The sequence below is a fragment of the Planococcus citri genome, chromosome 4, assembly GCF_950023065.1.
Source record: "Planococcus citri chromosome 4, ihPlaCitr1.1, whole genome shotgun sequence".
Lineage (NCBI taxonomy): Eukaryota > Metazoa > Arthropoda > Insecta > Hemiptera > Pseudococcidae > Planococcus > Planococcus citri.
In genome coordinates, this window is record NC_088680.1 from 64,918,057 (window position 1) to 64,945,938 (window position 27,882).

Sequence of the window (27,882 nt, forward strand, 5' to 3'; positions counted from 1 at the left end):
GTGTTTGATTATTTGATTTTAATTATAAAATTTAAATATAAGACTGAAAATAGTGAAAATGGGCTCAAACAAGGTGCAGGTTGTTCTAGGGACAGATAATAAACCCATGTACTCTGATGATAATATGGTGATTCTTATAAAAGATATAAATGGTGAGTTCAACCTTGAAAAAAATAGAATCCAAACACCAATTTTTTATTTTTCTAATTTCTACTTGACTGAAAACGCCACTCATTATTTTCATTTTGTAGGTAACAAAAAATACTTCAAGGCGGAAGTGAAGGAGACAAATGGCACTGTGGTAACCAAAGTTGGGACCCTTATTCCTCTAAATGTAAATATTTTTGTGCAAAATGAACAAACTAAAAAGCACATTGCCGGACATGGTGAACTGAAGGATCGCCAGAAATGCCAGAATGATGAGAAAACAGTACTGCCGAAAAAGGCGGATCTGCAAAATTTTGAAAAAACTATATTGCCGGAGATGTTGGATAAGGGTAACGAAGATGAGAAAAAAAATAATGAAGAAATTAAGCCAGAGCCAGAGTCAGCTGATATTTCATCAAGTAAGACAGATACCCTGGTACATCTCACTTTTGAGCTTGAGAATTATTATTAAAAATTTATGGTATATTTTTTTTTTTAGAATGGGATGACGAGGCTGAAAATCTGTTCTACTTGGCCACCTACAGAGAGGTGATGGAAGGTCCGGTCTATAAAATGAAAAAAAAAAAAAAAAAATGGGAAGTAATTGCAAAATTTATGCAAGAGAAAAAATATGCACAAGATGCGGAGCAGTGTAGGAATAGGGAGAATTCTCTGAAACGGCTTGTATTGAAATATACGCACATAAAAGGTGCAGTGGTGTAAATGTAAATGTCCTGATATTAATGCATTAGTGTAAATTTAAATTATAAGATTTTTGTTTTTGAATCGTGATCTTGTAAACAAAACGAACGTGTTTTTTTTAATTCTCTGTACTGTGTTAAAAGTAAACCTTTTAAAATGCCAAACCTCCGTTCAGGCACAAGCCAAACATCCGTATTTGATGATGGCGGCTTAGCTGAAAATTCTGATGCAAGTACTCTAAATGCAGGGCTTTCTGCAGACCAACTTTGTGATTTGATAAATAGTCAATTTTTGTCTTTTGTTACTTTAATTCAAAGTGGCCAAATTAAAATTCTTGGTGTTGCTTCCAGTAGTGAAAATGATGATGCAAGACTGGACAAAGTGTACCACACCCCACCCTTCAGCATCCCAGTATTTCAAGAATTTGAAAAACTTCAGGGATACAAATATTTTAAAGCCTGGAAGTCTAAGCTGCAATTGAGTTTGGAAGCTTTGATGCTTCTCCCATTTATTAAAAGTGAATGAGGCGCATTTACTGTACATGTCAGTCAAAATAGATGTGATGTGCTGTTAACTTCTCTATCAAAATCAAATTTCTTTTTGATACAAAATATGAAATCAGTGTTTGAGGCATACAATGTTCTGGTAAAAACGTACTCAACTACTAGAATGAGGGACTATGTCCTATTGAATAACCATGTCCTGACAGATAACAATGAAGATTACACATTAATTATTTCACGCCAATTGACTAAAATTCATAAAGAAGAGTTAGAAATTAGAATGCTTCATTGCAATTATGCAAGTAATAAAGCAATTTCAAAAGAAAAAGTGAATTTCTATTAATTTATTTTTACATTTTTGTATTGGTTTCACAGTAATTATATTTGTAATAGTAATACAATCATCTTTATTGTACAAAGTTCATTTTTAAATAAAAAATCACATAGAATAATGAATGTCATTTATTTATTAATTTGTAATATGTACTTATAGATTGGTGTGGCAGAGAAAAGGTTCACAAACTTTGGTTAACAGAGATTTCATCTTTTGCAGCCATAGTTAGGGAGCCTGCATAAGGATCTAATGCAACCACCATTGATCCTCTGGGCAACTTTTATCTTAAAGAAGGAGTCCAAGGAACATTTCCAGCCCTTTTCCTAAAAAAAGTGCTATAGCTCAATTTTGCTCTGTTGTGAACGACGTATTTGACATGTGTATGTAACTGCTGAAGCAAGTTCTCCAAACATTATGGTCAGAAATCTGTCAGCAATGATACCAAATACCAGATGCAAGAAAACATGAATTTTTTCATAGACTACATTAAATACCTGAAAATTGATGAGACTAAAGATGTAAAAAATCAGGAGGAGGATGACGAGAAATGGCTGGAGGAAGACATGGACAATCCTGATCCTGACATGTTGACACCATTGGAAAGAGAAATAATTATATCAAATTATGTGACCTTAACTGAGAAACACATTCTTAGAAGTGGAAGAAAAATTGGATCCCTTGGGCTCATTATCTGTATGCAGAATTCAATTCCAATTTTTGAAGCCATAGAAAAATTGGATCCAAGTCCAACTTATCTACTCACATATAAACTGTTGTAAGATGCTCAGGAGAATTTTTTTTGTGCAGTCATGAGACAGGAGTCTTAGAGGACACTCGAATAGTCCAACAAGTAGATTATTTGAGGTAGCCTATAAACAACTGCTAATTCACATTAAAACCAGAACATTTGAATCTGGTAACTGTTCAATAAATGATATTGGAATTTTACATGCTACTAAAATATCTTTGTTAACAACTGTGGATCCTGGCATTGGAATAAATGAAGCTAGTACAGACTGTGATATTGACAATATTGATGGTAATGAGCTTCTTAACTATGAACAACTCTCTAGGTATGTAAATGATGTAACACAGTATATTACTGGTTATATTTTTTAAAAACTGTTAGGAAAGGTAATGTGTCTCATTTGTCCCCAGATTGCATTAAAGTCCGCCAAGCTACTGAATTTGTATTTAAAGAAAACAAAGGCTTTAATATGAGGCCAAATTATGCTGAATTTATTTGAAGGTAAACATCTCTGAAAATTTTTGATACTGTTTTCTAAATAGATGTAATGATTAGACACACCAGTTCTCAACTAATATTTGAGCAACATTACCAACAGCTAGTTAGAATTTCAATATATTTACTTTGTTAACAAGCAGAATCGACACATATTCACATTCAGATTTCAAATTTGTTTCAGTTTATTTTATTATATTCAATTTATTATTCTACATATGTTTATCTAAATATGCATTCATATTGCATTTTTTTTGATAATTTTATTCAAAGCATCTCCAATGTAACAACCACTATTGGAGGTACACATATACATAGCCATTATCATCTGGTAATTATGCATGCCATAAAATATCATTGTGTTTTTTGAATTATATCCAGTGTTTATTTGTGCATTTCCATATCTCAAAAAGTTTATTATAGTGCAATATAACATCATTGTAAGAATGAAAGCCACAACAGGTACTCTTTTGAAATCCATCATAAGTTCATTTGATAACTTTATTCAAAAAAACATTATTCTAAGAACCAAAATTTTCAAATTCATCAGGTTTTTTTTGATAGTTTTATTCAAAAAATCTCCAATGATTATTTGAGGTACACACATACATAGCCATTGTTGTCTTGTAATTAAGTATGCCATAAATTATCTTTGTGTTTATTGAATTATATCCAGTGTTTATTTGTGCATTTCCATTTCTCAATAAGTTTATTATCCTCCAACATACCATCATTGTGAGAATGAAAGCCACTACAGGTACTGTTTTCAAATTCATCATAAGTTTATTTGATGCCTTCATTCAAAACATCATTCTGTGAATGAAAGCCTTAATACATATCTAGATATGCCTTCACATTCAGTTTTTTCCATAATTTTATTCAAAAAATCTCTAATCATTATTGGAGGTACACACATACATAGCCATTATTGTCTGGTAATTAAGCATGCCATAAAATATCATTGTGTTTATAGAATTATATCTAGTGTTTATTTGTGCATTTCCATATCTCAAAAATGTATTATTCTCCAAAATGATATCATTGTGAGAATGAGAGCCACAACAGGTACTCTTTTAAAATCCATCATAAGCTTATCTGATAACTTTATTCAAAAAGACATCATTTTAAGAACCAAAAGATGCAAAGGGTACACTTTTAAAATTCATCAGTTGTTTTTTTTGATAATTTTATTCAAAAAATCTCCAATGATTATTGGAGGTACACACATACATAGCCATTGTTGTCTTGTAATTAAGTATGCCATAAATTATCTTTGTGTTTATTCAATTATATCCAGTGTTTATTTGTGCATTTCCATTTCTCAATAAGTTTATTATTCTCCAACATACCATCATTGTGAGAATGAAAGCCACCACAGGTACTGTTTTCATGCCTTCATTCAAAACATCATTCTGTGAATGAAAGCCTCAATACATATCTAGATATGCCTTCACATTCAGTTTTACCGACTTTGCCTTGAAACGGAAAAGTAAGGTATTGTATCTGTCATGATGGTTGAGGATTTGGGTGGGGGTGGGTTTTCTTGACGTTTTGGAGTGTGCTGATCACGATAAGACATATGGCCCAAAACGAGATAAGTTTATATATAATGATAAGTTGTCTGTGTGGACCCAAGAAAAAGCGAAAATCTGCAAAATACAAAAACATGAAATATCTCTCAAAGCAGAAGAACAGATCTCAAAGGCAAGGCTAGAGAGAGAGCAACTCCTCACAAAGTTTATGGCAGATGAGGTGAAACTGCATATGAAGGGCGGTTTTCCAAAAGTGGATAAGTCAAGTTTTTTGAAAATTGAGTTTTTCACGCCATTGTGTTCTGTAGGTTGTATCTCACCTATTTAATGCCTAACCTACCCAAAATACCTATTTATTTACTCGCAATCCAGCTTTTCCGTAAGTTGCAGATCGCAATCGTTTTTCCAAAACGCGATAAGTCACCATTTATCCAGTGAACCTTTGAATTCGGTGTTAAAAATATGGGTTAAATTTTTTGTACCTACTGTAATACTTCATGTTCGTTGAAGTAGAGCTGTGAAAATTGTTTTTTCCCAATACTTAGATAGTATCGTAATATAGGTACTTTTGTTTTTATTTGATTGCCAAAATGGATAATTTTTGTTAAAAATACAGGTTAAATTTTTTGTAATCGATTTTTTTTGGTTTTCTACTTTTGTTTTGTGATTAACAGTTGACTTACATCGATTTGCACCACTGGTTTTATCATATAAATGAAAAACTGAAAAATCGTTTTTCCAAAAGTCGATAAGTCAGTTTACTTTTTCTGCCACAGAAGCGCTGCGAACTCGAGTTACACCGCGAAACCAACACATACGTGTTGAGGTAGACCTAATGCAACATGCAGGACAGGTTGCATACTCCAAGTGCATCATGGCTTCAAATGGGCACTAAAAACGTCATTTATCTCGAAATCATGATTTTTGATTTATCGCTTTTTGGAAAACCGCCCTTCATATTTAACACCAAACCAAAAGACATGCAGAGGAAATTGACCTGCTAGATCTGCAGAGGAAAAAATTGCGCTTATCCATGAACTTATCCACAGAGTAGATATATGTTCGTAGTAGTTTTTTCATGCATTTTTTTCTGTATTCTTAAAGTTTTAGCAAATTTTTAGAAAAAAGCTCTTCTCTATTTCTGTGATGAAAGTTCTATTTTGTACTGTTTTTCAAAATGCATTTATTTTTGTATTCCTCTAGTTTTAGCAAATTTTTAGAATATGAGTTCTCTTCTACAAATCTCTGTGATGACAATTCCATTTTGTACTGTTTTTTGAATGCATTTCCTATTGTTTAGAAATAAGTTTGCTTTTTGTCACAAAAGTGTTTTGCTCATTTTTAGGAAGTATGTACTTGTGATTATTTGAATAATATAACTTTCAAAAAACTTGTACTTTCTATGAAATAATTATTTATTGAAATACTAGTATGATGTCTCAGATTTGGTTAATGCAAGTGGGTCTTTTTTTTTTTTTTTTTTTTTTTTGTATAATGTTGTTTATATATTTAAAAATTCCCAAATTATTTAATTTTTAACATGGTATTTTAGAAAGACAGTACATGGTGGAGTAATTGATTGCGATGTAAAACATTACTGAACCACAATTAATACATTTTATGAGTAGAATATGACAAGTGTGGAGAAAAGGTGATGACACTGATGACTGATGCGATCATGTGTTATAAATTAAAATAAATGGAAATATTGTAAATAATAATGTACATTCATGTTATTGAAGTTATGATTATGAATGAATGTAAATTTAGTGAACTACATGAGAACATAACCTGATGAAAAAATTGAGTTAGTAATTAATTTTTAAATGTAATTTTACTATTTATCTAAATTCCTAGTAGGTATGTTCAAATCTGTTGAATTTACTTGCTATAGTTAGAGGTCAGTACCAGGAAATGTGTATTCCAGCTGTTGATTGCTCTAAGTAATTGGCGTGAATATAACCTCCTCTGATGAATAAAAATTCATCTTTCTCACATATCATTGATAGAGCAAGCCCTCTGAAATAAATAATACTCTCACAACTCAAATATGTATGTGTAAATGCAGTGGGACAAATTATTTCACTTTCTGAATACCTTTCAACTAGTAGGTACCTACCTACCTACTACCTATTTCAATAAATTCACTAGAAAAATGAAGGAAACAAACAGCAAGGTATTTTATGAACTAATTAAAGTGAAAATTTGTAGTATGACTGAATTTTTATAGCATCAGATTTGATATTTTTTGAAGCTGTAATGACCTACAGGGTGTTCCAGAATAACCTTTCACTTTTGTTTTATTAGTAGCTCTGAGAGAAAAATGGTTACGGAAATTTTTTTATAACCAAAATGAAGTAGAAATGTGCCGTTTTTAGACCATATATTTGAGTTTTCATTATAAATTAAGTTTTAAAAATTATTCCACCAAGATGTTTTCCATCATTTTTGACACAATCGACCAAACGTTTTTTAAAATTATTGAACACTTTGTTGAGCATTTCTCTTCTAATCAGTCTTGATTCACGAATAATATTATCTAGGAGCTGTTTCAGAGTCCTAGGATCATCTTGATATACTTTTGACTTGAGGTAACCCCATAAAAAAAAATCACATGCTGAAAAATCAGGGGATCGAGGTGGCCATGAAATTTCTGTGTTCAGCGAAATTATTCGATGACCAAAATGCTCACGCAATAAAGAAATCGTGTCCGTTGCGGAATGACAGGTAGCGCCATCCTGTTGGAACCAAGTAACTCTATACTTGTGTCTGCGTTTCAATTCAGGAATGAGAAACTCGTTTAACATTTTGCGATACCTCTCACCGTTCACCGTTTCATCAAACACATACGGTCCCACTATACCGAATTTAGCCACGCCCATCCAAACAGTCAACTTAGCGGAGTGTAGAGGTTTCTCGTGTATTATCATCGGATTCTCTGTCGACCAGTAGCGCATATTTTGTTTATTCACATCACCGTTTAGATAAAAATGAGCTTCATCAGTAAAGAGTAACGAGTTCAATGGAATCTCACCAGTATCAATTCTTGTAAGCATATCCTCGGCAAATGATTTTCTTCTCACAAAATCAGTTTTTTGTAACTTTTGAATGATTAAAATCTTATATGGATGGAAACTGAGGTCTTCAGATAAAATTCGTTGCAGAGAAGTTGGTTTGATTTTTAAATTTAACGCTCGTTTACGTATTGAAGTGGTAGGGGTAGTCTGTACTGAATGCCTTACTCGGTCCGTTGTTTCTGGCGTTCTTACTGATCTTTTCCGACCTGTAGGCTTATTTTTACAAGCATGAGCGGTTTTCTCGAAGTTTTTTACCCATAATTTCACTGTTGGCCTCGATGGCACTTCACTTTTACCGGTAAGTTTAAAATGTTTGCGGAAGGCACGAATTGCACTAATGTAAGAGTCATTATTTTTGAAAAAGGCCTTTACAATAAAAGCGCGCTGCACAGCCGTCCACTTCTCCATGGTAAAAAATTAATACTGAAACATAATTCGGCATGTGTTGGCTACCTGGAACCGCTTTTACCATTCCCCTAACACCATTTGAACGCAGATCAGTGCTCACCAAAATGTGAAAGGTTATTCTGGAACACCCTGTACTTCCCCGATCTTCATGCAAGTTGTTACTTACCTAGACCCACTGAAAGAAAAAGTATGTGATTGTATAAAATTCAATGTTACTCAGCATGCTGAATAGTTTTGGTTCTAGATTCTCATCATTTTTTCGATTCGAAGCATTGATAGCTCAATTGCATACTACCTGATGGCTAATAAAACTGTGGCATCATATGAGGCCTATAGAATCAAATGTCTACTTCTCCACTTTTTTTCGAAAATGAGTTAAGCATGGTTTGGTATACTACAACATGTCCCGCATCTGATGAAAATGTCAACATTTGAATTTCGGTCAAGGAAGTATGGTAAAACAGCGTGTAAAGTTAGGGGTTAGAATCAAAACTCTACTTTTTTAATGGAGAAGTCGAGTTTTCAAACGAACCTGGCGGATTTCGAATGAAACACTAGTGTTATGCCTTGAAATTAGGCTTGAAATTGAATAAATTCATCAAGTGAGGACCCTTCCCCCAAAAAACACCTTTCATTTTTATTAACAAAAATTATTTTTTTTTACTTTGAAAAAAAAGGAAAATAATTTCAATTTCCAAATGAATGGTCAAAAATGCAATATTATTTTAATTTCTCAAACTTTCCAAGCTTTCTTCAACTTTTAGCACCATATTACTAGAAAAATTTTTGATTAAGTGCCCTAAAACGATGTAAAAAGTGTATGGTTGGAGACAAAACTTAACTTCTCCTAACTTCAAACTGCCCAGGAACTCTTACGGCAACGCGTAGGGTAAAACAAACATGTGGGTCACTATCGTCTTGTTGGTACAAAAATATTAGACATATTACCTCGGTATTTTATGTTACGATAAATGCTAGGGAGGTTTTTTGCGTTTTTCTCAAAAAGTTCGAAAATGGAGAAGTAGAGATTTGATTCTAGTGGCCTCATATATGGATTTTTAATCACCTTAAATTATGGTTCCCAAACTGGAATCCAGATTTTTCAATTGTACATTTTGAAACTGGTTCTGCTGCCACTATTAATGCAACATTTCCAAATGCTTTGCTTCAAGGGTGTTAGTTCCACTTCACGAACGTAATTATTACTTCATTTAATTAATTATGTAGGTATAGGTATATATTTCTGGCGACTGAGAAAGAAATGTGGAAGCTTGGCCTCCAGCCTGTAGTTGTAGCAAATGATGCAGTAGAATCTTTAGTGAAAAGAGTTCAAGCTTTGTCCCTACTTCCTGCAAATAGAATAGTAGAAGGGTTAGATGTGGTAGAGTTGTATGCAGATGTACACAACATAAATACACCACAGGTTCTAGAATTCATCAATTATGTCCAAAGATATTGGATTGAAAGTGTGTTTTCAAAAATAACAGTATACCTGAAAAGGTAATGACAAGTTTCCTAATTTTTACAATAAATTGGTGTTTTAGATATTGGAGTAGAGTGAATATCTGTGTATGGCAGAGACACTCGAACAAATAAAGCACACCAGGCATTCCACTCCCAGTTGACTATAGTTGGAGGAGAGCAGAGGGTGACCCACGAATACTGGGACCTTTCTACTTCCCTCCAGCCTAGTTTGGCAGGATAAAGATTCAACAATATACAGAGAATCTTCATCCCCAACTGGTCATCCACTTTAGGCAAATTCTTTGTCTAAAAAGGTTCAAGGAAGGTTGATCATTTTTATTTTTAAACTTTTATTTTATTCAGTATTTTTTATACGCTTAGCTTTGGCTTATTAAATTTATAAAATTCAATTTGCAGTGGCATTTTTTATGCTCTTTATTCGATCTATTCCATAGCGAATGGAACAGCATCAAAAATATACAATTTATTCGCATTACGCCGAGTCATTGCCAGACGATCCATTCCTACGCTAATTGTAAGTGATAATGCGCCGCAGTTAGCAAATTCTTCAAAACTACCTACACTCACGATTTCCAGTGGAAATTCATACTGGAACACTCACCATGGATGGGCAGAGTGTATGAACACCTTGTTGGATTAGATGAACTGACACTTCGCACCATACTCTCCGAGATTGACTGACCTGCCAATCAAAATGGCCGCCATTTTGTAAGTAGGGCCACTTTTTTAGGACAAGGTCTAGAAGTGTTCCGTAGGACTCTGCCTTCAAGAAAAAAGTTGTTCCTGAGGATTGACATGGGGGGTGGGGTGCAATAAATCCTTAAAAATACAAATTCCAGAGCAGAAAAACTACCAAGTACAAGTACATTGACCAATCACGTGTGCTTGGCGTCAAAATCAAGCCAGCGCCAGATTAGCAAAAATTTTGAACCCTTTATGCAATAAAATTCAGGGTACTTACACAGGTAGCGATGTGGTTCAAGATTTCACCCCCTAGTTGAAAAACTTCCTTACATCGTGAAAAAGGCACGGAAATCCATCTGTCACCAAATTTAACATTAAAATTTACTTACACATTTTCAAATTAAATTGGGGCATTTGAACAATCTCAGGTAAGTTCGAATTTGTTTATCAAAATTTAACTTCTAAAAAATTTCGTCTGGCAAATCAAAATCATACCAAATGCACTCAAACACCCATTTTTATTTATTTATTTTATTTAAAATTATCCTCGCTTCAACCTTTATACTTAAGTGATTTCGCGAGTTACACAATAATTTATACAATTAATTTGTATATTTTTAAAATGATTAGGTCTATTCAATTTTATACTCAATTTTCCGAAAAAGGAATGTCTCCTCCCCAAACATCTGTTACATAATATCGCACCTTGAAAGTACCAGTGAGGGGAGGGTGCTAAATAGAAGACAAAAATACGACAAATTTTCGGCCCATTGAATGTAGGTTTGTGATTCTTGTATCTATAACACTGCTCAGTAATATAGGTACTTTAATCGTATTATTATTACTTTTATTCAAAATAAAAGGGACCAGTCAGCCGCTGCTATTCTAATATTCATTTTTTCATTTGTTGTGCTAAGTGTAGCAACAATGAAACATGATTTTTCTTAGGATTTGAATGTTAGTTCGTGACTCGTACTTATTGTGATGGTTTGATAACCTATTCAATAAATTAAAGCTTTGTTTTTAAGTCATCGCATTGAAGTCTAAAATTCTTCAGCATAAAAGATTGATTCTGTTCAGAGGTATTGATCTTGTGATTCTTCATTTCCAGCAGTTTTCAATTTTTTTTTTTTTTTGTAGACTTATAATGGAAGCAGTTATTAACCTTGATGATCTCCTAAGGAATAATAATATTCTTGAGTTGTTAGATGCGGAAGTGGATGCTTCACTACAGCATAAGCAGTGCCTGAACACTTTACAGTAGGTATTTTACTTAAAATTTTTGTAAGTATTTTTTTTTTGTTTCTGAGTTTTACAAAGTCTGCATAACTCTTTCTTTTTTGAAATTGAATTGGAGAAAAAAATTTCATGAATACTTATATCAGATTTGATTTTTGAGAAATATTGATCAATTTTAGGATTTCTTTTGCAAAAAAATTAGAATACCTACTTAATTACTTATGCATCATTCAAATACATTTTTTGAATATATTGTTTCTTGTAATGAAAACAAAAGTTGGATTTCCTTTTTGGGTGAGGGAAAAATAGGTGAATTTGAATTTGGAGTTTCATAGTTTTGAGAGAAAAGAGAATGAATTCTGTTGAGGAAAAAATTGGAACTTCTCTTTTTTTGTTTGTTTTGACACAAAAAAAATGCAGGGGAGAGAAAAAAAAGTTTGAATTTCCCTTTTTTTGTTTGGGAGGGGGATTTTGATTTAAGAAGAAGGGTAAATATTTGGGTCCAAAATTTTTGTTTGAACTTGTACATTTATTTTATTAATTTTTTTCAGAATTGGAGGCCATGGAGGAATGCCTAGTCTCCTGACCCTCCAGAGTACTCATCAACCAATGTTATTGTTCCGCAGCCAATGGGGCCTGAGCCTGCTGAGGGTGAAGAGCCCATGGAATTGGAAGGGGGAGAAGAGGCAGTACAAGATTTAGCCTGTGAATAGGCCTTCAACACTGTCAGAAGCTGAAATCGAGCCTGCTGTTGAAGAGGATCAAATTGGCCAAACAGGGGTAAGAATGTTGTGCTGTTTTGTTTTTTTTATTCTTTCTGTTTTTGTTTTGTTTTATTTTCTCATTTTACCCAGATTTTTTTTAGCTTCATATTTTTTTCCAATATTCAGTTACTTACTATAGTTGGAGGAGAGCAGAGAGTAATCTAAGAATACTGGGATCCAAAGGGGAAAACGCGGCTCCATTGGGCAATGAGTGTTGAAAATTGTGAAATGAAATGAAAATATCACATAGAGTGAATTGTTTGTTTGTCATTCTCACTGAACATTCGTTTAGACGTGAATAACGTCACAAACTTATTAACTACCTTTCTACTTCCCCCTGGCCCAGTTTGGTAGGATAAAGATTCAACAAATATACAAAGAATCTTCATCCCCAACTGGCCATCCACTTCAGGCAAATCTTTGTCTCAAAAAGGTTCAAGGAAGGGGAAATGTTGAAATACGCCACAGAGTGAAATTTCTAACAATTCTCCTAGCTTCTGTTCTTTATATGTCAAAATATTCGCATCTAGTCGTTGTGTTCTTAACAGCTTATTATTTTCTCTTTATTAAAATTCTTTCTCACTATTTCTCACAACAAATTTTATTACGCGATATAGCGGCAATTTTTGAACTTTGATATTCATGTACTTTTTCAAACTTTCACGATTATCCACTTATTTGATGTGTTAAATATCTAAGAATAAAATGTCCATTCACGATAATGGTCAAGATGATCTCGGTGGTGGTGGTTTAGGTGGCGAAGACAACCAGCCTAGTTATGTAAGTCTTCGATCATTTTCATTTTTAAACTTCTATTTTATTCAATATTTTTTATACGCTTCGCATTTGCTTATTAAATTTATAAAATTCAATTTGCAGTGGCATTTTTTTATGCTTCTTATTCATTATAGCTGGGTAGGTGTCTAGTCTTTATTATTTCATCATATTTTATAAACTTTCATTCGATTTTCTTCAAATATCGTCATTCTTGGTAGATAAGTAGTCAATTAGGGTCTTATTTCATTTTGAGGTTTCTTTTAGGTGTCTTTTGATTAATAGTTATTTATAGTACTCAAACCCGTAGGTTTGAACTTTTTGTACTTTTCAGTTACAGGGAAATAGTCTTTAAAATTCATATTCATCCAATTTGGAGTAGTTGGGTCAAGTCGAGTCGTTGGAGCTTTTTCCTAGTATTTTTATAGCCAATTTTTAGTACATATTTGTGTTCTAAAATATTTTACTCGTATTATTACCTATTTCTTTCAATACTTTATATGTATTGTTTTAATTCAATTTGAATATAATCAATTTTAATAAATACATTTATAAATGGTTTATTTCTCATGTTATGTTTTCATTTACCAATATAGGTACTATAGACTCAAACGAAGGCAATTTTTGTTCATATTATCTTTGGCTCGTACTCATAGTTAGGGAAATAATTCTTTGTCTGCCTTCTTGTAGGAAAATTTAGGGAAGTGATTATTTAATATTTTACAGGGAGAGAGAAAAAAAGGCCAGTAGCAATAAAGTTTGAATTTTGCTTTTTTTGTTTGGGAGGGGGGATTTTGATTTGAGAAAAAGGGTAAATATTTGTGTCTGAAATTTTTCTTTTGAATTTGTGTGTTTATTTTATTCATTTTTTTCAGAATAGGAGTAACGTACATCTAGAATTGAAGAAAAATTCAAATAAAAATAAAGTAAAATAAACGTCTTATAAAATCCTGTTGATTTATTTTATTCTCCTGTTAAAAATCTTTAAAAATCTACTCAACATGACGCGATCCAAGAATGGACATCCATCAGGTGGTGGAGATGATAAATTGCCTAGAGACCAAGAAAACCCTGTAATAATTACTCCTGAAATTCAGAAACTTATAAACAAACAGGTTCAACAGCAACTTTTAAACCTCTTGAAAGGTAATTTGTCAAATTTATCTTCCGAACAGCAGGCATTTATAATTGCGGATAAGGCCTACGTAACGCCACCTTTCACCATACGTCTGACGCAAGAGCATGAGAGAGCATGGCGGAATGCGAGGTGTCTCCTGACCCTCCAGTATTGTTGAAAATTATGAATCAACATATTCGTAACTTTCAACGATTGGGCAATGCGAGTGTTGAAAATTTATAATCGACTCATCGATAATTTTCAACTCTGTGTAAAAACCACAGAGTCCCTTTCGTTCATATTATAACGATTCAATTCGTTCGATGACGCGTGACGTCACGAGCCTAAACCTACTTCTCTTTGGATTAGGTAGGTTCAAGTTTTTATGTTTAATTCATCCTCGGTCTTGAGACTTCTTTGTATTCAAAAGTCTCAAGAGGAGGGATGAATTGAGTATACGCCATCAAAGGCAACTTCTACGAGACCTCGAGGCTTTTGTCTATTTTAATCTCGCAAGCTGAAGATGTGCTATATTCGCGTCGTGCGTTTTAAATATTTCTCAAGTTAGAATTTTACCATTTTTATTTCATCTTTTATTATTTCGAATCTAGTCATTTTTATCCCGTTTTAAACTTTTTAATCTTTATTAAAAATTGTTTATTCACGAGTAATTATGGCTGATGATGACGGTGATATCGGTAATATTGGTAATGGCGGCGGAGGTGCTTTAAATACTGTAAGTCACACAATAATTACCTTCTTCAATTTTCCTTTTAAATTACATTTCGATGCTTTGCTTTTGCTTTCGTAGATATATATAGCAGTGGCAATTTTTTACCTATTCGCTATTCTTTTTATTCGTAAAATTTCTTACTTTCAATATTGCATCTTACTGTAGTCGTAGGTGTCTTTGTCTTTGTCTTTGTTAGGGATAATTTCGTTGTATATTTCGATTCACACTTTTTCCATTTCGTTTTATTTCCAGTACAAGACGATTATAAGTCTCAGGAGTGAATGTAGGTACTTTCTACAGTACCAGGCATCGCAATTGAATTTTGAAAAAAAATAATGACTTTAATGACCTTTTTTCACCAAAAAAATGACTAAAAAATGACCTTAATATTTTCGATTTCTAGATGTTTAGACCCTATATCAACCAACACAATTCATTTTATTGGCTATGAACTGATAACATTTCAAGCTAAAAATGTACGCGGCAAAAAAGCTTTGAAATTACAGTAAAAGCTCGTTATAACGCTCTTCAATTGATCAAAAAAAAAGAGCGTTATAAGCCAAAATGCGTTATAAGCAAAAGTCTCGTTTTAACCCTGATGAGCGTAATACCGCGAATTCTTTTTCGTTTTAAAGCAAAAAGAGCGTAATAAAAGAAGTGAAAACGTGAACTTCATTTTGAATTTGAACAGCTGTTCCAATTGAAAATGAAAAAAATCTGAAATTTTACTTTGATTTTGAGGTCTGCTATAAATAATAAATGAATATAGTAATGTCAGTTTTACAAAATTGTTTTCTGTGGTCAAAATTTTCAGAAAGCCTTGCATTCTTGTTCAAAAATTTCCAAAAAACTAAAAAGTAATCAATATAGCTTACCAAAGTTTTGAAAAATTTCACTTTTCAGTTTTTTTCTCAAGATTATGACAAAAAATTTAGAACTCTACTCTTTTGTAAAAATTCTAGATACTTAACTGCCTTTTTTGTAAGAATTGTAATCAAGCTTCTATTAAAGTTTGATAAGGTTATTGAAAAATCTTACTTTTTCTGGCCAAAATCGAAAGTAATTTTACTTGTTTGTATAACTGCAACTGTTGCAAAATTTTGCCATATAAGTTTTTTTTTACTGTTTCTAAAATCAAAACTGTAAAAATTGCACAAAAAAACTGTTCTTGCGGCCGAAATTTTCAGAAAGTGAGAATTTTTTACATGAAAGTAAGCTTTTTTGTCACAAAAAATTGGTTTTATGTTGTCAAAATCATTTTAAAAATGTGATTTTTCTTAAATTTTGGAGCGTTAAAACGCGATTTATAATCGCTCATGAGCATTATATCGCGAATAATTTTACATTGGTTTAAATGGTGTTGTCTAGGGACCAGAGAAAATCAGCGTTATAACGAGCTTTTATTGTATTTTTATTTGGAATATTTTCATGAAACTAACAACTAATAGTAACATCAATTTCCATTAAAGTATGAAAATAGAAAAAAATGATGAAATATTTGGAATAACTGTTACATTTTTCTTTTTTTTTGTGTAAAATTAAAAAAAAAAAATTAAGACGAGGGAAAACCATGAAAATAAGGACCTAAAAATGACTTTCTCGAAAAAAATGACTTTTAATGACCAAGATTGAAAAAAATGACCAAGTCATTATTAAAATGACCACTTGCGATGCCTGCAGTACCTACATTATCCTCCGAGCAAATTGTCTCGTGTTTGATCGACTCTGAACCATTTAGATAGGTCAGTACCTACCTACTAAATATGTTCATGGTCTCAGACACGTAGATTTCTTGTTATACTTATTCGATTTGATCTTCTAGAACTTTAAGGATGCTAATAAGGAGCTTTATTTCGGTTAGACAGGTGACTTTTAGGCGCTAAAGGTTGTAGGTATAGGAAACTTAGGAATATTTGGATAGGTAGTTAGTGACTTACCAGCCTATTGCTGAAAATCATCTTTTTACAGGTTAATTGATTCGTGAAATTTTATATGTGGTGTTGTATTCGTCGATGCTCCGAGCCGCGGTTCGAAACCTGGATCTAACTCAAAGCCTTTGTTCTCAATTTTGATTCGTATATAAAATATTTGTATAATTACCCAATTTAGATTTCGATTCATTTCTTATACATTCGTTTAAATTCTCAAATTTCATACTTATTTACTTTACCAAAATTTCCCATTTATTCTACCTATTTGTTTCGAGTATAATTTCTCTTTTTATTCATATTAGTATGTTATTTTGAATATTTGAATCTTGTTGAATAAATTCAATATGATTGTTGTTGTTGTTGTTGTTTCTCTACGTATTTTTTACAGGTACCTACGAACGAGATAGAGTAATGATGGTTATTTTGATTCTTTTAAAATCTTAACTAATTTTGTATTTTCGTTCCACAAGTTGGAAATATTTAGGGAATTCAATATTAAATTTTCTTTAGCGAGTAAGTAAGTTTCATTTTTCTTTTTTTTGTAATAGGTACCTATGTAAATACTATGTACTAATTCATTTTTTGTTTTTGCATTTCAAAGTGATTCTCATTCAGAGACCACATTTTATTTCACCCAGGGAAGTAATAAATAGTTTTGCAGCTTAATTCATTATTTCAGTTAGCAACTTTTTTGGAAATGCTGACAGTCATGAGAGATCAGATCACTGCTAGCACTTTTCTCTGAGAATTTACTTTTAGATGCTATTTCAATTGCATTAAATTAAATGTTAGTTGCATCAGTTCAGTTGCTATTAGTGTCAGCTCAATCACTAGTAACGTTGGCTCATTCACAATTGTAGCGTCATACCGGTCGCTAGTAACATCGCTCTCGCTACTTTTGATTAGTACAATATATATTATCAAAGGTTGCTACCTTCACTACTAATGTTTTAGGAATCGGTAGTAATTTTTTAGGAAACATTAGTTGTTCTTGGAAAACACTAGTAACGATAACGATTTTCTATGAGGGATAATTAAACTTCGTAGTTTGTGGCAGCTACAGATACAAATCTATCTACACTATCGATGAAACAATAGAAATCATAGTTGAATTAAATTGTCAATTACGACGTACAATTGGTTTTTTCACAGCGATTCGCAAAAACGGAATGGAAATGAAGTTTTCTACGCTATTTGTGTCCTTGTTTCTTGACGCAGAATATTAAGAATCACCGAATGAATGTCAGATTAGATACATAACAGTTTTGAAGTTCATTTTTCACTTACGCCAGTTTTGTTCCATATCGTCGTCATTTGGATTTAAAGCTGCTAGGACAACATCTGATTGTGGTTCGTCGTCGTTGAAAAGGCAGTAGAGATTTTTTTCGTACGTCAATTTTCGTCAAAAAATCGGCCATCTCGTGTGAAAATACAAACGAAAGGTACTACTTATAGTGGTTGAGCAAGTAAGTATTGAATTTCTTCCGACACAACCTGAAATTTACACGAAAACTATTAGTAAGTTGGTTCACATTTCACAGTAAATAGTTCTTACACTCGACAGACGTGAGATAAGAAACAATTATTACGACTACAAATTCTATGAACGAAGTGAGAAGGTAAAATTTCTCCATCACGTGCTCAAGTGCTGAGATTTGAGTAATTGAACATTCATACTTAGGTATCTTAGGGTACTAGTATACATATAAAAGCCAAAAGGTTACAGAATTACCTGTTATAGTGTTTCCAGAGCTTCTCAAACAGTCATCGAATTCAAGCTGAAATCTTTGATTTTCGTAGGACCAGGATGGCGAAAGCCGGAGGATTTAGATCTTACTTTTACGATCAGTTTGAACTTTGAAGTCGAACTTTATGAAAGTGAAAACAGAAGAGACAATTCACAACAAACATACCAAAATAAAATCTACGAAAATGAAAATGACAACGTCAAATTAAAGGCAATGACAACTCCATTTAAAATTATTTTTAAAAATAAAAATTTTATAAAGAACTATCAGGCGCGTGGTTGAGGAGCGTTGCTCTATCTGAACGGGCTGCAGTGAAACTAACTCCTTATCAGAAATTCTCTGATCTGATTGGTTGGTTTATAACTGGTTTGAATCTCCCGCGTCTGGAAGCGGCGAGATTCAAATTTTTCAATTTTCAAATTCAAATTTCAAATCAACAAAATCAGATACATCTCATCTAAATCTCATCTCACTCTATTCTTGTTGAATTTCAAAATTTTCATGTTTCACCAACAGTTTATAATTTAGTCGAAATGAAAAAACAGCATCTTCATATTGTTGACTGTAACCAAGTCCTCTTTTTTCCACCGAAAGGTTGAAGTCGCCGTGTCGAAAAGACCAAGACTTTCAAAGTTCAAACTCGGATCATCGCGAACGGAAGAAAAGAAGTGTGAATTTGAATTTGGAGCTTGGAGAAATCGAAAATACGAGGATAACCCTCTGACTTTTCAATGTTGCAGAGAAAGAAACATTTATATTTTTTTTATTCGAATATAAAATTAATTTCACATTTTTTTTTAGATAATCAGAAGTATTTCTTTTTTATAATTCCAACATCGAATTTACATTCGTACGAATTATGTTTCACATTCAGCGAGAACCGCTAGCAATTGATTCGACGATCGAAGATAATTCCAAAAGGTCTCTGGCACTGCATTCGAAATCCGATACGGTCAAACTATCATCAGCAGTTGCTTGAATGTCCAAGTGACTGAGGTTGTTGATCACATCGTCTATTTCGACTTGTTGGTCACATTCGAACATAAAGTTCTCCGGTTCTTCTAATGGAACAATAAATAAAACAGAATGTTAGTTCAAATTCGAGATCAAATGCTTTAAAATTACACAGCAGTGACAACTTGCTCTTACTTTTCTTGGTTTTCTTGCTTTTATTAGTTTTCTTCTTCGTGCTTTCGTAATCTTGCACTGCGTTTTCGTATTTAACTCTAAAAATACAGTATGGTTCTATCGTCGTAGTTTCAAAATCCTTCCATTTGACTTCGTAAGATGGTACATTACGTAAAGTTCGTTTTTTGACAACACGTTCTAGTTGTATAGAACCGGCGATGTTTTCTTTCGAAGAATTATCGTAGAGAAGATGCCATCGACTCAGAAGTGGTACACATTTTTCCAACGAATAGTTCGTATTCCAGCCTAGTAATCTTTCAGTCAGCATCTGCAACATATTGTAATAGTTGTATCTACGCTCACGACTGTGTATAATGAACTTAGTATTTGAATACGGAGTCTTACCACAAAATGTTTAATATTTGGTTGCTTCCATTCGAAAATGACGTCGCCTTTAATGGTACTTTGATTTTCTAAAAATTCTTTCTGTACTTCCAAAAAGGGAAACTCTGGATTCTGCAACGCTTTTCGTACCAAATTCCATTCTAATTTCGATAGTCTGCGTAATATTAACGAACACAATCAATGTAGCTTGATTCACCAGCGTTATCTTCGATAAAACGAGTAATTAATTACGATCGTAGCTGCGGTAGATGATCCACCAGCTCACAAAAGTTTGTACTTACGACGTTACATTTGAATTGCTTTGAACCACAGACGAGTAACTCGAACGCCAAGAAGAAAGGCTGAAAAAAGAACAGAAAATAGAACGGTTGAAGTTAACAGCAACGATGCCACTGGTGATAAATCTTACCGTGTTAAAACCTCAGAATCTGTACACATGGAGAGGTATTTCAACGCAGATTCTTTACCAATTCCCAAAATTCCACTATCGTTGTAATCGCATCCGCACAACAGTGATAGAGCAATCAACTTATTACGACCGAGGGATAATTTCTTTTCGATCGACGATAGAGTATACACTTCTACACTGCCACCGCATGATCCGATGGTAAAATTTCTATAAACAGTTTTGGCTCCGTAAAGAAAACAATCGCTGTCTTGACTTATTACAGCATCTACGATCTGTAAGGTAATAGTGATCATATGTTAGAAATCTGTGTGTATTTTGGTCCATTTCGATGATACACGTACTGCTCGTATTTAGATCAGCAAAACGTAGAATTAGAAGCATAATTTTCAACTCGAATGAAGATATTATAGATGCGATATTTTACTCACATTTTCTTTATTTAACAAAGCACATAAAGCTTCTGCTTCTCCTTCGCTATAGTAACAAGACACACCGATGGATTTCAGTAAATCTTCACACTGTTGAATACATTGAATTTACATAAATTATTTCGAAAGTATTCTCGATATTTTTCAGTATAAAATTACCATATTTGAAAAGGTAATACCTGCTTTTGCATGGAATTTAAACGCGACCTATTGCCTCGATTTTTCTTAGAGTTTTCATCCGAAACGGTAGAGGATCCACTGAGAATTCTTCTTCGCTCAATCGTGCTGTGCTTCAAAGTGGGTGCTTTACCTTCCAGTATGAATATAGGTTTGATTCCAACCAATAACATGTACGAGGTGCGAAAAAATAAATTCCTGCCAACATTTGCCGACAAATAAGACGTTAATTTCATCGAATGATATCAATATTGAGACTTGAAAATGGTTCCTTCTTAAACCAGATACCTTAGGTAGAGATTGGCGTTGAAGTTGTCTATTAACTGGTTTTCGCATATCCATCCGCTCAAATCGATTGCTACCGTTTGATCTTTCAGTTCCCATAGTGCTTTTTTCTGAGCGGTGGGAGCCAATATCGTCCATAAGCCTTTTACACCCATGCTGAAGAATAGGATTAAATTAAAAACAATGAATTGAGATATTACTACATTAGACTCGAATATATGAGATGGAGACTTACATTCAACTCCTTAAAGATTAATTGAACCGGTAAACTGGACTAGAGACATCGCCGGAAATTTGAAAGTACATATTAATCATCTCCATTCTTCTTATCACTCATGATAGGAATCGGGAGGGAGGGTAAGGGGGGAGTCTTTGGGTATAGGGTATATTTACAAAATTAAATATACAAAGAATGTGCCATCATCGAACTGGACATTTTTGTATCTATTTAATTAATTATTAATTAGGTATTAGGTATTTCAGTGCCTAATGAGTAATGAACGTTGATCAGTTTGGGAAATCCTATGAGAGATGATTGAAATTATTCATGTTGGCGTTTGGTTATTGGGTTCTGGAATCTGAAATAGCCCATCTGAAAATGATTGAATCTGAATCTGATCATATCAGACAAAATTCCAATTCGATTCGACCAGACCTAATCCCAAGTCTTGTCAGATCCAACAGGAGAAAGGAAACCCTGATTGAATCTGATCTGATAAGACCGGTTCTGACTGTTCTTCTTTGATCAGATCAGATCCAGATACTCCCTAGATCCACTTTGATCTCTCCAGATCAAATTTAATGATCAAACCAAGAGCTTCACAGGACAATTTCTGTAATATTGTGGGTTCTACGAGTACCCTGTATCGTATTTTAGTTAAATGAGTATTTAAAGATGGTGAATTCCATCTCTCAGACACTACAACGTCAATGAAAACGTGATTAATTTTATTTTCAATTACCTACAAAATACATTACGAAAAACAACAATGTGTATTCGCGATAAAAACGTTTAATAAAATAAATAAATCAACGAAAACGGAACAATGTAAATAAAATGACTTAGCATCATTTATTTCTCCTCATTTCCACTCTCCCCTGTCGCACCTTTTTTTTATCACAGAACTTGAGAAGCAGAACTCTGGCTGTAATAGATAATGGCGCCGGTGAAATTCACGGCTGCAGCCAGAACAAAAACAGGAAACCATCTGCCGTGTGATGCTGTGACCAATTCAGCTGTGACGGGGCCACTTAGTATCCCAGGTACTGTAGCCTATTTAACATCAAATGAGCACATTAAAGCTATACCAATTGTACGGTAATTGCTGTAGAGTTAAGGTATCATTCTCTTACGATTGTATTAGATATGGCAAACGTAACTCCGGCGTGGTTTGGCGCAATATCTGCGTGATTACTCAGATGGCCGGCTGAATTACAGGCGCAGAATCCCATTGAAATCGAGACGAATCTAGGAAGTCAAAGATAAAAGTCAATACAAGCGATACATCATGAAATTAATTTAGAGCTTCAACTTCAACGTACAAAACTGCCGCTAGTAAATTGTCCATAGTACAGAATGCCAACAGAAACAAACCAGGACCAACAAGACCGATTCCAGTCATTAAACGGCGGACTGAAAGCACCGTCCATCGACGACTAATTAACGCATCCGCAAAATGGCCGGCACCTTTTTGAAAAAGAAAACCACATTTTGATCACAAACATGTACTCTAAAATTATGAAAGACGAAGTATTTATTTTATTGCTGACTTACCAACTCCAACTAGTGAATTCATGATGTAAGGTGCGGCGGTGAAACTGATGCTTTCTTTATTAGCGCCCAAATATCGAGACAGATATGTAGGTAACCATTGCATTATGATATATGTGGACCAATTCATCGAAAATTGCGCTATATAAATGGCCCAAAGAGCCCAATGCCGGAAGAATTCCACCCACATGATATTAAAACTAACGACCTACAAGAAAATAACAATATTGGTTACACAGACCATAGTCTTCAAATAATTAATCATACTGATGGCAAACGTTTTCTTACTTTAGGAGTAATGAGGGGAAGTTCATCTTTACCCATCAACGGAGTGCTTTCATTGTAAAATAGTAACCAACACAATACCCATATGATTCCTAGAATACCAAACACATAGAAGCTGGTTTCCCACATTAAATGAGGGCATATCTGCAAAACACACCAAGAAGTTAATACGTTTTTTCGATTAATTTTGTACCTCGTGAAATGAGTTTACTCACTACTGAAGCGATCGTCTGACCGATTGACCCAGCAGCATAAAGATACCCAAAAGCTCGGGATCGTTCTTCGATTGGAATATTATTAGCAAATATGAGATATATCGTGGGCAATCCTGAAAAAAATTAATCGATTTAAAACCCAGATCACTACACAGGCTATATACACAAAGAAACACATTTAATATTTACCTAAACCTTCTCCAAGACCAAGTATAATCCTACAAATTATCAAAGCAGTCGCCGAATGAGAAAAAATAGGAGTCACTACTGTCGACAAAGACCACAAACAAACAGCAAAAAATAAAACTGATTTTCCTCCAAACTTCTGAGCAGCACAAGCTCCTATGATCTGTATAGAAACACAAAAACACACACAAGAATATTATAAATTATCAAATTAGAGAAGCATTTTCTTCGGTCTTTAGCACCTCACCTGGCTGGTTAAATATCCGAAAGCGAACGAAGATAAAATCCAACCTTGAATCTGTAAACTCCAGTGAAACTGCTCTGCCATAGGTACAATGGCAATGGGCATTATCACTCGATCGGCCGAGTTGATAAAATTAGCGATGGAACATAGACCCACGATTCGGGACGTTTTACCGAGAAAACGACGTCTAGGCATTTTATAGACTTAATTATAATACGGTAGGAAGTCAACAAAGGCAGGTAGTTGCAACATTCACGAATGATGATCTGAGTTTGTATAGATTGGTCTCCATTTCTGACTAAGTGATGCTGGAAAATGGAAATTCAACGTTAATAAGAAGCAATACGGATTACGAAGAGTTTGAAATAAAATTCTGATGGTTTTACTTACTGCATGTAAGGAATGTAAGCGATAGTTTTGCGTTCCAGGTTTACAAATTCATCACATATACAGAGTATATTGTGTACACACCGACAAATTAGATGATGTATGAAATCGAGTCAATGTTATGAATTATTGATACAATACGTTCGATCATTACGTGCATTAGAGAGAAGGAAAACGATAGTCATGAATTATTTCTACGTTCAGTTCTCAGCTAGATATTCGGTACAACAATCCAGATTGTTTTAAAATACAAAAAATTAGCGTGAAAAAATAATTAATCCCCACACATCAATATTGTACATTCACCGAAGAATAGCGATTGTATAAGTCGTAATTAACACCTTTAATTGATTCCTAATTGTTTTTCATACTTGGAAAATCAATTAAGTTATTGAAAATTTTGCATTTATACGTCAAATAATTAATTATTTGTTGCTCAAAACTCAAAAAAACAGCTCAATATTTTCTACAGCTGAAAAATTTTGAGTTCTGCGTTATCAAAATATGGACTTATGATATTTTTAAATAAACTGGATGGAAAATAACGTTATTGTTTTATCAAAGTCGAACGTGATTGGTTGAATTCTAGTTTCGGTTTCTGTTTGGTGTTTTTTGTCGTAGTGTTCATCCAGTTATATGGATGAACGTCGTATGCTCATGTATCAATCGTTTTTTTTCTCTGTCACTCCGCCAGTCTGCATAACATCTTGTAATTTTTATAAATTATCGGATAAATTAGAGTTGAAGAATTAATTATATTACATCTTTAAAGTATCGAAATGGCATCTCGACTAGTCAATCTGCGGTATCCTTTGAGAGCTTTATCCAAACAAAATAAAGTCTTGAACGTAAGTATTCCTTTTATCAATTTCAAGTCGTATTCGTGACCTTTACTAAGGTATGAGGCAGACGAATATTAAATTCTTCGTTTTCATGCGTTCGCGTGTTTTAAAACGTATCTTCTGTTTGTATTTCAGCTGAGTAGGCAATGGAGGTGTGTGTCGAATCTAGCCACCAACGAATTAAGAGAAAAGTTATTGAATTTGCCACAAACAACGGTGACTGAACTTGGCAGCGGCTTGAAAGTAGCCACCGAAGATTCTGGTGCACCAACAGCTACCGTTGGTTTATGGATCGATGCTGGTTCACGATGGGAAACCGAAGATAATAACGGTGTCGCTCATTTCTTGGAGCACATGGCTTTCAAAGTAAATCTTAACGTTATCAATTATACTTACTGAACTCTCGAGTTGATAAATTGTGATTTCTTTCTGTACAGGGAACTGGTAAACGTTCGCAAGTAGATTTAGAATTGGAAATTGAAAACATGGGAGCGCATTTGAACGCTTATACTTCTCGGGAGCAGACTGTGTTTTATGCCAAGTGTTTGAAGGATGATGTTCCCAAAGCTGTGGAAATTTTGGCCGATATTCTGTTCAATTCTAAATTAGGTACGAGCAAATTCACGTGTTGTATATTTTACTGTATTAATCTCGTACGATCTTTAACGACGTGTTATATTTGGATTATTTTAGGAGAATCGGAGATCGAACGCGAAAGAGGCGTTATTTTACGTGAAATGCAAGAAGTGGACACGAATTTGCAAGAAGTTGTATTCGATTATTTACACGCTACCGCTTACCAACAGACACCTTTAGGAAGAACTATTTTAGGACCGACTAAAAATATCCAGTACGTGATGTTATTTCGATGAAATTATGCAAAAATTAAATCTTTACTGATTTATTTGCGATTTAATTTCAGATCGATTTCGAGAAAGGATCTAGTTGATTACGTTAGCTTGTTCTACAAACCAGCTCGTATGGTTTTAGCCGGTGCTGGCGGAGTTGACCACGACCAATTGGTTAAATTAGCCGAACAGCATTTCAATGTACCTCCAGCAGATACCAATAATCCGCTTTTAGAAAACCTGAACATGAAACCTTGCAGATACACTGGTAAATTTAACCACCAACTAATTATTATTAATATTTTCTATCTATTTTAATTGGGTTTTAATTTTATTACGCGAATGACCAGGTTCTGAATTGAAACACCGAGACGACGATATACCCTTCGCTCATGTGGCCTTTGCGGTCGAAGGTTGCGGATGGAACGATCCAGATAACATTCCATTGATGATCGCCAGCACCATTATCGGCGCTTGGGATAGAACTCAAGGAATCGGTTCGTTGAACGCTTCCCGAATCGCCCGAGCTGGAGCTGAAGGAAAAGCATTGAGCTATCAAGCTTTCAACACGTGTTACAAAGATACCGGATTATGGGGTATTTACTTCGTTTCGCCCAGAGAACACATCGATGTAATTTAATTTACTATTTTCACCTCGATATTCGGTCTTTATACTCACGTGTCTCGTCTAATGAATGGATTTTGGCTCGTGTTTAGGATTTCATGACCGCCGTCCAAGGTGAATTCAGAAATCTGTGTACCGCAGTCACACCTCAAGATGTTGAAAGAGGAAAGAATTTATTGAAAACTAGTATGTTATTGCAATTAGACGGTACAACGCCCGTATGCGAGGATATCGGTAGACAAATGTTGTGTTATAACAGAAGGATCCCTCTTCACGAATTAGAAGAACGTATTGATGTAAGTAAAAATAATGACTACTCGAGCTAGATTCTCAATCTGTTGACGGATGAAAAACCAATGCCTCGATTGTTATCGTTTTCTTTGTGATTAATTCATCTCGTTTTGTCCTGTTTTCATGATGCAGAGAGTAACAGCTTCAGATATTCACCAAGTTATGATGAAATATTATTACGATCAAGAACCCGTTGTAGCAGCAGTAGGCCCCACCGAAGAAATGACCGATTACGCTATGGTTCGTTCGTACATGTTCTGGGCGGCATTCTAGAGAAATAGAGATAAAACAACACTTCTCTGTTTGTATCGCTTGTAACTCCTAATTTTGTATTAAACTGTAAGAATTGTTAAAATAAATTCATTATAGGTGTATTCTTTCATTGGCTTTTTTTTCGTCCATTTAATTTTGCTTCAAAACATATTCGAAAAAAAACCATCAATGAACACAAAAGGTTCCAGGGAGATGGTGGCCAAAGGATTAGAATCAATTAAGTACCTACACTTTTTAGTTGGTGCATTTCATTTTCAATCCCAGCGAAAAAGGAATGGATTTCATTAGATCTGGATCCAATTCGATTTGATCAGATCTGGTCAGATCAAAAGTTTTGATCGGATTAGAACTGTTCAGACTTCAAATCTGATCGGATCAGCTGATCGTGAGTTCGTGACTTTTCTTAGATCCAATCTGACTTGATCTAACCAGACCAGATAGCAGATTTAATCAGAACTCAGAACTGGTCAGATGAAAAATTCTGATAGGATTAGGTCTGTTCAGAACTGATCGGGATCTGTGAATGATTGGACCAGATCCTGATATTTCTTGGATCCAATCTGACCACACCGGATTGATCAAAATTTCTGATCGGATTAGATCTGTTCAAACCTGATCGGATCAAATTTGTTCAGAACCAATGGATCAGATCTGAATCCAGT

General features: G+C 34.0%; 3 protein-coding genes across 3 annotated transcripts; 1 reads left to right on the forward strand and 2 right to left on the reverse strand.

The window, feature by feature from the left end:
* Window positions 1-19,168: 19,168 nt before the first annotated feature.
* Gen (XPG-like endonuclease) lies at window positions 19,169-21,645 on the reverse strand. Its single transcript, XM_065364911.1, has 9 exons — window positions 21,489-21,645; window positions 21,257-21,409; window positions 20,971-21,166; window positions 20,792-20,881; window positions 20,364-20,635; window positions 20,236-20,295; window positions 19,955-20,108; window positions 19,571-19,877; window positions 19,169-19,482 (listed from the first exon to the last, which is right to left on the reverse strand). Exons 2-9 carry the CDS (start codon window positions 21,406-21,408, stop codon window positions 19,292-19,294), a joined length of 1,422 nt encoding a protein of 473 aa, XP_065220983.1. The 5' UTR covers window position 21,409; window positions 21,489-21,645; the 3' UTR covers window positions 19,169-19,291.
* A 604-nt stretch (window positions 21,646-22,249) lies between these two features.
* On the reverse strand, window positions 22,250-24,827 carry LOC135845997 (uncharacterized). The gene is made up of 9 exons (XM_065364912.1): window positions 24,345-24,827; window positions 23,958-24,262; window positions 23,714-23,873; window positions 23,525-23,637; window positions 23,313-23,453; window positions 23,028-23,232; window positions 22,796-22,940; window positions 22,607-22,721; window positions 22,250-22,526 (listed from the first exon to the last, which is right to left on the reverse strand). The coding sequence occupies exons 2-9, from the start codon at window positions 24,147-24,149 to the stop codon at window positions 22,371-22,373; spliced, it is 1,227 nt and encodes a 408-aa protein (XP_065220984.1). The 5' UTR covers window positions 24,150-24,262; window positions 24,345-24,827; the 3' UTR covers window positions 22,250-22,370.
* A 182-nt stretch (window positions 24,828-25,009) lies between these two features.
* LOC135845994 (mitochondrial-processing peptidase subunit beta) lies at window positions 25,010-27,321 on the forward strand. Its single transcript, XM_065364910.1, has 8 exons — window positions 25,010-25,189; window positions 25,319-25,549; window positions 25,621-25,792; window positions 25,877-26,033; window positions 26,106-26,299; window positions 26,382-26,662; window positions 26,749-26,952; window positions 27,080-27,321. Exons 1-8 carry the CDS (start codon window positions 25,121-25,123, stop codon window positions 27,218-27,220), a joined length of 1,449 nt encoding a protein of 482 aa, XP_065220982.1. The 5' UTR covers window positions 25,010-25,120; the 3' UTR covers window positions 27,221-27,321.
* The last annotated feature ends 561 nt before the right edge of the window (window positions 27,322-27,882 follow it).